This window comes from Amblyomma americanum, chromosome 1, assembly GCF_052857255.1.
Source record: "Amblyomma americanum isolate KBUSLIRL-KWMA chromosome 1, ASM5285725v1, whole genome shotgun sequence".
In the NCBI taxonomy this organism is placed as follows: domain Eukaryota; kingdom Metazoa; phylum Arthropoda; class Arachnida; order Ixodida; family Ixodidae; genus Amblyomma; species Amblyomma americanum.
The window spans coordinates 542975696-542986650 of record NC_135497.1 but is presented as its reverse complement, the minus strand read 5'-3'; the positions used below and the strand labels follow the sequence as shown (position 1 = coordinate 542986650).

Here is a 10955-nt window from a genome sequence, read left to right as displayed (position 1 = left end):
TACACAAAGAAGTTGGAGAATCAGAATAACGATACCTATTAAATATAAACCTTGCTCCGAGACGCTGGATTCTTTCCAGCTTAGAACAGTTGGAAGCAGTGTACGGGTCCCAGACAACTTTTGCATATTCGAGGATAGGCCTAACTAGGCTTTTGAAAACCAGACTTTTTATTTCAGGAGTTGCACTGCACATATTGCGTCTCAAGCTCCAGAATGCCTTGGAAGCCTTAGTACATACATTATCTATGTGTGAATTCCAGCGTAAGTCAGATGTGAGTGTTACTCCAAGGTATTTAAAATTACTTACTCTAGTTAGTAGTCTACCATTAATGCTGTAACTGTAATCAAGGACAGTTTTCTTTCTTGTAATGGTCATAAAAACTGTTTTGTTTGAATTTAATACCATCTGCCACACCTTACACCATTCATGTATTTTCTGCAAGTTTTGATTGAGTTCTGCCTGATCTTCTGGAGTATTAATTTGTTTATAAACGATGCAGTCATCTGCATACAGTCTAACTGGAACGCTCAAACCAACAGGCAAGTCGTTGATGAAGATCAAAAACAAGAGAGGGCCCAGAACGCTGCCCTGGGGAACACCGGAATCGACTGGCATGATGTTGGATTTATACTCTTGAACCTGAACATACTGTACTCTAGACGAAAGATATGACCTGAACCACTTAGTTATAGTTTCATTTTTAAATATGGCACTGATTTTTAGTAATAGCTTAGGGTGCGAAACCTTATCAAACGCCTTTGCAAAGTCCAAAATTATGATGTCTGTTTGCATGCGGGAATTAATTGACTGAGAAAGATCATGTACAGTTTCCGTGAGTTGTGTGATGGTAGAAAGCCCCTTGCGGAAGCCATGCTGGTTTACAAATAGGTGATTGTTACTCTCAAGAAAAGTTGATAAGTGAGCGTACATAATATGTTCGAGTAACTTGGAACACGTGCTAATGAGGGAAATGGGTCTATAATTTTCAACGTTAGAAGTGGGACCATTTTTATGCACAGGCACTATTTTCGCACATTTCCAGGCAATGGGAACACAACTACTGTCGATAGACGATTGAAAGATTTTGGTAAGAAATTTAGAATTCCACTCTGCATATCTATATAAGAATTCATTCGGGATACCGTCCGGTCCTGAGTTCTTTTTAGTGTTGATATTCAAAAGGAGTTTCAGAACTCCTTCTTCACTTATTTCTAAATCGGGTATAGGAGGGCAACCTGGAGGCTCAAAAAACGGTGATTCGCCGTCATCTTCAGTGAAAACAGATGCAAAAAATGAATTAAAACTTTCAGCCCTCTGGGGGCTCTCTTCTTCATTAGAATGGTGAGTTTTACCGCCGCCATTTATATATCGCCAGAACTTACTGGGCGCTTCAGTAAGAAATCTGGTGAGAGTCTGACTGTAAAAGGTATTTTTACTTTCTTTGATGAGTCGCTTTAACTCTTGGCTCATACGACATATGGAGGTTTTTAATTCAGGGCTTGGGTATTGTGAGCATCTTTTTCGTTTCCTTTTGAGCTGTCGTTTTTTGTGAATAATGTCTCTATTAATCCAAGGATGCTTCCTTTTTGTTATTTTCGTGGTTTTAGGAATGAACATCTCAATTGCTTTCGCTGTCATGTTTGCAAAAAAATCCCACAACTTATCTGTGCCAAGTCCGTCTTGATATAAACACATGAATTCATCAAACGAGATTTCAAGGTAGTCCAGTAATCCGACATCATCGGCAGCCGCAAAATTCAAAACAGTCTTTCTGCAAGATTTGTGACATATTTCGTGAGTCATATTGAGCGACATAATCACCATTTTATGGTCAGACAATCCTTCTTCAACATCACAACTCAGCAAAAACTCTAGTAGACCAGATGACAAAAAGACAAGGTCTAGTATCGAGGATGTTGTCGTACATACTCTCGTACTCTTTTCAACAATCTGAGTCAAACCATAGCAATAGGCGAGTTCGATCAGATGTTCACTGCTAGCTGTATCAACTCTGCCGGGAGAAAGCGACATCCAATCAATTCCTGGCAAATTAAAATCACCTGTCAGCATAATATTGTCACCAAAGTGTACATTTAGGTCCAGTAACCTTTTTAGGTTATCAAGCACGTCTATGGTTGAATTGGGAGCTCTGTAGAAAGCACCCACTAAGACAGTACGACCATTCAGTCTGGTTTTAATCCATGCAGTTTCTAAATCATCAAACCCTTCTATAACTGAGAATACTATATTACTCTTAACCAGTATTGCAACACCGCCACCCCTCCTTTCACGGTCTTTTCGTACTATGGAGTAGTTTGGGGGAGCAACTTCACAGTCTCTAATATCTTTATGTAGCCATGTCTCTGTGATTACCATAATATCGGGTTCATGTTCAAGGCATATACTTTCTATGGCGTCAACCTTGTTAAGCATGCTCCTAGCGTTCACATTTATAATTTTAAAGCAGACCGTCTTATGATTGTTTAGTCACTCATTGCTAGTGCTAGTGGCAACCTGGCATTTGAACCGCTGCTTGGTCTCCTCGTTCCATGCGTATAAGGTATTCTTGACTTTTAACTTATCAAAAATTAACTTAGCTTTCACGCCGTTCTTTCGTTCATCGGCACAGGAGTTCCAAAGATTTTTTCGTATTTCCACAACCCTTTTAGAAAAATCTTCATTTACACTAAATTGAGTGCCTTTTAGGTTGAAACAGTTACTCATTATTTTCATCTTATCCCTAAAGTCAGTAAGTTTAATAATAATCGGACGGTCTCTACCTGGTTCCCTCTTTCCAAGTCGGTGAATCCTTTCAATAGTGTCCACCCTTTGTTTCAAAATTTTATCAAAGATGTCATTGTTTACTTTCTGTAGTAGGTCCTCTTCACTCTCTGATTCCTCCTCCTTGACTCCGCGTACAATCAAGTTATTGCGCCGCGAGCGGTTTTCCAACTCATCAAGTTTTCTCGAAACTGTAGTCATTTCTATTTCACATCTTTCAGCAAAAGTTTCTAGTTTCGAAAGCCTATCCCGAGACTCGTCAAAGGTTTGTAGCTTTTGTTCTATAGCAGACAGCCTGGATTGCATGTCCAGAATTCTTGCTTCAGACGATGTTTGGTTTTCCTGTATTTCGCTTAATTTGCTGAGGATTTCAGTTTGAGAAGCAATTACTTGTTGAATCATTTCCATTGTATCCGGGCCAGGATTTTCCTCAACATCACCGGATAACTTCAGCAACAGGCCTACAATTGAGATACAATCACTAAAGCAAACCAGCAATGTGCGTGGACACGGCAACACGATCAAAAAAAGGCAGTTGCTACGGCAGCAATATTTTCGTCCACCAACCTGCACAAATAGTGGCACATCAGTTGACATTGTCACCACGGGGTTGCCGTGTCCACTGCTGATGGAAGGCGCAGGCGTTCCTTTTATAGGCAAAATCCGGGCTGGAAGTGTGGATGACGTCGCTGTGCTCGAAGAGGGTGCGCAGAAGGTAGTATCCACGTGCCACGACAGCAGCTCGCAGTGTGAAAAATGTACGCCCCCCGCGCACGGCAGTCGAAAGGCATCGGCAGAAGCTGGGTGACGATTGAAGCCGCTGTCTGCGCTTACTGCACGGCCCAAGGCGATGGAAAAGAATCCGGTAAGTACCTGCACAAATAGTGGCACATCAGTTGACATTGTCACCACGGGGTTGCCGTGTCCACTGCTGATGGAAGGCGCAGGCGTTCCTTTTATAGGCAAAATCCGGGCTGGAAGTGTGGATGACGTCGCTGTGCTCGAAGAGGGTGCGCAGAAGGTAGTATCCACGTGCCACGACAGCAGCTCGCAGTGTGAAAAATGTACGCCCCCCGCGCACGGCAGTCGAAAGGCATCGGCAGAAGCTGGGTGACGATTGAAGCCGCTGTCTGCGCTTACTGCACGGCCCAAGGCGATGGAACAGAATCCGGTAAGTACCTGCACAAATAGTGGCACATCAGTTGACATTGTCACCACGGGGTTGCCGTGTCCACTGCTGATAGAAGGCGCAGGCGTTCCTTTTATAGGCAAAATCCGGGCTGGAAGTGTGGATGACGTCGCTGTGCTCGAAGAGGGTGCGCAGAAGGTAGTATCCACGTGCCACGACAGCAGCTCGCAGTGTGAAAAATGTACGCCCCCCGCGCACGGCAGTCGAAAGGCATCGGCAGAAGCTGGGTGACGATTGAAGCCGCTGTCTGCGCTTACTGCACGGCCCAAGGCGATGGAAAAGAATCCGGTAAGTACCTGCACAAATAGTGGCACATCAGTTGACATTGTCACCACGGGGTTGCCGTGTCCACTCTGTTATGGAAGAAAACTCAAGCCTGATGCGCTTCGGCACAAACCCGTGGGCCGCAAGAGGTACCGTAAGAGGCCACCACGGTGGGGAAACGCAGAATTACAGCAAACATCACATTCAAACGAAGCACTACAATTATGAACCAGCCAGTCGGCGGCATCAGGGTGCTGTTTTCGCACGTTCTGCCTCCGTGCAATTTCAAAAGTTTACGAAGCATTGCACACCGGACACAGACACTTATCTTGTTCAGTGGAGCCCGCAGCAATGCATTCCGCGCTGCTTGAACTTTGCCTTTCCATTTTGGCAACTGAAACAACAGCCGGGTTAAGTCAAAATCTGCTCAGGGAGATCATTCGGTGACCAGACAGGATCAATGGAGAAGAGCCAAGGCCTTGACAAGGCAAGCATGGTCACGTGGTAAACGCATTTACCACCGCGCCGATGGTAAATAAATGAAATTGAAGTATAGAGTAGAAAAAATAACTCAAATGAGGTAAGGTTTAAAACATTATCTTTATGCACCTTGTGGAAGCTCATCATTAAGCAAAATACAACAGGCACAAAGAAACAGGGACGGATAGGGATATCCCCGAACGAGCAGAACTTAGGCATTCTTCAGCAGCCGTGGGGAAAGAAGGCGGAGCCTCGCGGGTTCAGCCCTGTTTTTAATACGCCACTAATAAGACTACTAAGCGGCCGATATTAATCCAAGTTCCACTACTACGCTCTCTCTCAAAGCTCATCTGCAGATGCCGGGCGTTAAACGTGGCATACCTTACCATTTTCCCTATGCACTACTAATACTCACTACAAGGCCATCCGTGGAACGCGAGAGAAAAGATTGAAAGAGGAGACGCAAAAGATGTCAGCGTGAGTAGCGCGCTAATAAAGGAGCCAGCGCAACGCGCGAGGTGAGCTGTATAGAGCAGGCAGAAGCAGAAGAAAAACGCGGCGGCGGCACCAGTGAAACGCCACAAATGAGACAACCGCGATGCATGTCACGACGCACGCGCGTGTTTGAAAAAAGAAGATGGATGAACCCGCCGCGGTGGCTGAGGGGTTAGAACGATTGGCTACTGATGCGGAGTACCCGGGTTCAAACTCGACCGCTGTGGCTATGTTTCGATGGAGGCGAAACGGAAAGGCGGTCGTGTGCTGAGCGATGTCAGTGCACTTTAAAGATCACCAGGTGGTGGTTGAATGGATGGAATGGACGTTAATGTCCAACAAAGAAGGTGATCTGCCCACTCCCGACACGTAGGTCACGAGATGGGTGCTTCCGCCTCAGATTCAGACTGGGATGTGTTGGGTCCCAGCAGACTCTTCAGTCAGTTGGACGAGCAGCAGCTAAAGCTCTGGGTTCGACCTGCGTAGCATGGTCCCCCAGATGTCTCTATTGTACGTCCTCCGGGAGAGTACGTAGATTACCATACTATGTGGTAGAGGGTCCCTCTCGCGTCAAAGAGATTACATTTATTGCTCCTGGACTCGGGGAACATGTGATTCGCTTCCAAGCAGCTGCTTGCCTGTTGTCAAATTTCGGGTCTGGTGGGGGTACCAGTCTACGCTCCATTCTATAATGCTGCGTGATCTCCTCATATTTTACGATGCGCTCTCCGCTCCCTCGGTCATTGAGCAGCCCTGTAGTGGCTCCGGATTAGAGATGTCGAGCCAGCTCGTGGGCCGCCTCGTTGCCGGGGACGCCTTCGTGTGTCGGAGTTGAAATTATTTGAATTTTCCTATCCAACTTTCTCTGGCCTAGGATTCTGGCCACTAACATTTTGTATGGCAGTTTTGCTGTCACTGATAACAAACTTCGCTTCCGTTCGAACGCAAGCTATCACGATCACAATTTGCTCGGCAACTTGTATGCTCCGACCTCGCGAAGCGGCAGCTGTCGCGGGATTGCCCCGGCCGTTGACGACCGTTGCCACCGTAAAACCGCCACCACCTACCACCGCATCTACATAGGCCGAAATTTTGCCGGATCTAATTTCTAATTCCGCCGCTCGCCTTTGTCTCGTGTGTTCGTTATATTCCGGGTGCATGTTTTCTGGCAGGGGGGGGGGGGGGGGGGGGATCATTCCTAACTACCTTTACCTTTTGCGTGGGACACCTATCCGGTTTTTCTCCAAATTTGGTTACAATGGGTCGCCCTGTCCTCGTTGAGCTTAGCCTCTCAAATAAATAGGTTCGAACCTCCTCCGCTAATTCTGCCCATGGGTTTTGTACCCCTAGAGGGATCAGCCTCTGTGTGGATGTGCTTTTGGGGAGACCCAGAGCTCTTTTTATGCATTTTCTCATTAGAGACTCAATCTCTTTATTATTCCACCGTTAAAATCAATATATAGTGTTCCGTGGCTCACCGGCTGAATATGTACGCTTATATCAGCTTAATAAACTTTTTTTTAACATTCGGCTCCTGCTGGCCACCCGCCTTATAAGGCTCAGGGTCTGCATCACGTGATTCTTCAGCCTTCTGAAGGCCTCGCCATTATATTCGTGTGGCGCAGAATAAGACCCAAGGATCTCATTTCCTCGACTATTGGTACCTCCTCGCCCGCCACTTTAATTTTGATCTCGGACGGTGGCTCGCACCTTAAGTGCTTCGGATTATATATAAATATTTGTGACTTTTGCGGCGAGCGCGCTAGGCCTAATTCGGCCGCATTGTTGACTATGATGTCGGTGGCGGTGTGGACTAGGTTTTCGACGGCCGAATCACTCCTGCGGTTCGCCCAAAGGCTGATATCATTCGGATATATACTACATTTAATTCCTCGAACTTTACAAAATGATTGGGGAGCTATATGGTAGCCACGTTGAAGAGTAGGGGATACAGCACCGATCCTTGGGGCGTACTCTAAATCCCTAGGTCAATTGCGGGGAATTCCAGCGTTAGGAACTTCATTCAGGCAGTTCTGCCTGTCAGGAAGTCCCTGATGTACCGATATATCCTGATACCTACATTAACCCTGTTCAGCCCTTCAAGGACCACCTCATACTTCACGTTGTCGAAAGCCTTCGTGAGGTCCAGCCGCAAAATGGCTTTGACATCTTTTGACCGTGAGTCTATTATTTTTATGGTTAATTTGGAGCATGACGTCCTGCGCACACAAGTGAGGTCGGAACCAAACCCTCTCACCCTGCACACGGACCCCGAGAGTCCAACGAGGGCCGGCAATATCGTTAGTAAGGATATATCTCCAGATCTGACATTCACGAAAAACGCAAAATGTTTAGAATGGCATAATTCAGATCAAAACTTTGGCAGCCACCACAACATAATTGTTGCCATACTGAAACAAGCCTTAAAACGCGCAGAGCTCGCGCGCCGGGCATCGTTGAGTTGCATCAATTTAGAGATATCAGGAGTGCTCAGGAACTGCAGCCGCTCAGAAACATTAAAGAATAGACGAAGGCGGTCAAATCGGACGCTACAGAGGTAATAGAAACGCTAATATGGTGTAACGCCCCGGAGAATGCGGATAGCCATTTTCTGCATATGTGGGGATGTAAGAAAAGCATGGAGCGTCGCCTAATCAAGCAGAAATGTAACCGCAACTTCAGAAGGAGAATTGCAAGACATAAGAAAGAAATCGAAGTTTATAATTTCAAATTATGCGCACAAAACTGGGACAAGTGTGACGAAACGGAGAAGAGCATGAATCTCTCCAAGACGGGGGAACTTCGTGTTGCACATGCTGAACCCTAAAAAGTCGAAGACAAAATTCGGTATAAGATTAACCAAAGCAAGGCACGCATTCGAAGAGGACAATGATACTTTCATTAACAAATTAATTGAGACGTATGTGGGGGATACTTGTCGAACTCCACTTCCTGACTATGGTGGAGCGCCTAACGAGGCGCTGGACGCCCCATCACAAAAGCAGAAATAAGGGCAGAGATTGTAAGATTAAAACGAGATCGGCTCCTGGCCCTGATGGGGTAACGAACATAATGCTCAGGAACCTAGACGATTACTCCATTATGTATCTAACAGAATATATGCAGGACAGTTGGGGAAAAGGCGAGCTCCCACAGCAGCGGAAGACGCCAAGCTATCGTTTAGCATCGAAACCAGGGAAGCCTCTTCAAGTGTAAAATTTGCGGCCAATTTCCTTAACTTCATGCGTTGGGAAATTGGACAAAGTCGTCCAGACCACACTGATGAGCTTCATGGAGCAAGGCGATCTGTGGCCGCTCCGTGGAGGGTGGGGGCAACCGTGTCGTTTGCGACAGTGTCTGACATATTTGTGCCCACTATTTCCGTCGCCCTTCGGAGGCGCGCACGGGGCCGAACGCGCATCTTTGCACGTAAGATGTTTTGGTCTTGGAGCGAAACGTATCAATATAAATAGAAGGCGGATGACTCAAATGATATAATATCCGCCGCGGTGGCTGAGTGGTTATGGAGCTCGGCTGCCGGCACGAAAAACGCGGGTTCGATCCCAATTGCGGCTTTCGAATTTCGATGCAGGCGAAATTCTAGAGGCCCGTGTGCTGTGCGATGTCAGTGCACGTAAAAGAACCCCAGGTGGTCGAAATTTCCGGAGCCCATCACTACGGCGTCCCTCATAGCCTGACTCCCTTTGGGACATTAAACCCCGATAAACCATAACCCATAAACCATCAAATGATATAATGTCATACTTTTGGCGAAGTCAATAACCTCTGTGGCTGCCTATTACACGGCACTTATTCTTCGGGAGAACACGCGGACGCACACACACACGGACGGTGCTAAAGTGCGGTATTTGAAATTTATTTGCGACATCCAATATTATGCAATACTTTTCAAAGCCGGTTGATGTAAAGTCCCCATTTTATCGGGACAAAGAAATAATAATTGTGGTTAAAGTAAATGACAGGCGCAGTAACTGTCATTCTCTTTCGGGAGGACAGCTCAACCGCGCCGTTGGTGACGCAATAATATAGGAAGAGAGAAAAGTGGCGTAATCAAATGGTTCGGAATAATTCGGACCACTTGGGGATATTTAGCTTTAGCTGACATCGCACAGAACACACCCGCGTTTTGCGTTTTGGCTCTGCACGCAAAAACTAAACGCAAGACTAAACGCAGTTATCTGCAACCAGCCGAATTTGAACGAGAAAAGTAACTACTTTAACAGTGTGGTTCGCATATATTTAGAATAACAGGGGAGCCAGATCCATTTCTTGGGTGACACCAGAAGAAACTGTCCGGCTATTCGAATAACGTTTGTCAACAGTACCAAATTGCTTTCGATTAGATAAGTGATCTGAACCCTAGTTAGCTATAAATTGAAGAAGAGCGACATGTTTAAGCTTATCAATTAATTTAGAATGAGAAACGAGACCGAATGCCTTACTAAAGTTCATAAAGGTAGTATAAACCTGGCCTGATTTAGCAAGTACAGGTGTTAAACTCTGAACAACCGATCTTAGTTGTTTTACGGCAGACTAGCCCTTCCTAAACCCGTGTTGGACGTTAGAAAGGACTTTGTCGTCAAGTAAACCGATGATCTGCTTCGCGTTTATGTGTTCCAGTGATTTGCAACAAACAGAAGTGAGAAATGTCGGACCATAATTCGATATCAGTGAGGCATCCTCTTTCTTAATAACAGTTACAACACGTGCAATTTTTCACTCTGAAGAAATGAGTGCCGATGGAAGAGATGCGCGAAAAATGGCAACCAGAAACTCTGGAAGCTTCTCGGCATACAGGTGCAAGAAAGCGTTTGGTAATTTAACACGGCCTGGCTGCAGTTAAGTTTTCAGGTTTAATAGCAATTCGACAAGGCCAGGTCTTCAGATGGCAACAAAACGCGTAGTAAATGGCGCGTCAGACTTATAAGGTTCACCATTTTTATTAGCGAAGACACTGTAGAGGGAGCGATTAAATTGCGGAGCAATACCATTTTTATCGGTCAGAGAATTGTGCATTGTGCGATCAGTAACTATTTTCTTCTGACGTAAGTTTTACAAAATGTTTTGGGTGAAATTCGAATGAAATTACGAAGTTTGTATTAAAGATAATGGCGTTAAGCGGACCTCATAGTTGCATTAAGGGAGTGTCGAAAACACTGAATAAAACGACGAATAGACACACAAGCATATTTACTGCGGAATGTCATGGTATTCTGTTGGCTGTTAGATTCATCCTGGAAAAGAAAGTCCGATGCTCTGTTATATAATCAGATTCCTTAAGTGTGATTATGGCCCTTTCTTCTGGGAAACCCTGTAAAAACGCTGTAATGAATTCCCTCGCAAATGTTTTATGTCTGCACACAAATTGAGCCTTAAAATTACAGTATGCTGAGTACCAAGCCACTGTGGAATGGACGAAAATGAAGAGGCTGAGAGGCTTGTAGCATCAGGTGCCGAACTGAGTAGGATTTATATAAAACAACTTACATACCAGGACCTCAGGCTATATATTAGGACTGCTCTTCGCAAAGAGTGGCAGCAGGATTGGGATCAACAGACAACAAACTGCACACAATAAAACAACGGATTGGGAGGTATGCCACAGAAAAACAAAATAGATTCAAAGTACTCGCTCTCGGCAGACTGAGGATAGGACATACATACATCCCACACTCGCATCTTTTACAGGATACTCCGGCACCACTATGCGCGAGATGTGGAGTC

The 10955-nt window shown here is 45.6% G+C and overlaps 1 protein-coding gene across 1 annotated transcript; it reads right to left on the bottom strand.

The window, feature by feature from the left end:
• Positions 1-237: 237 nt before the first annotated feature.
• Positions 238-3936, bottom strand: LOC144116308 (uncharacterized). Its single transcript, XM_077651046.1, has one exon. It carries the CDS (start codon positions 3683-3685, stop codon positions 2489-2491), a length of 1197 nt encoding a protein of 398 aa, XP_077507172.1. The 5' UTR covers positions 3686-3936; the 3' UTR covers positions 238-2488.
• Positions 3937-10955: the final 7019 nt, after the last annotated feature.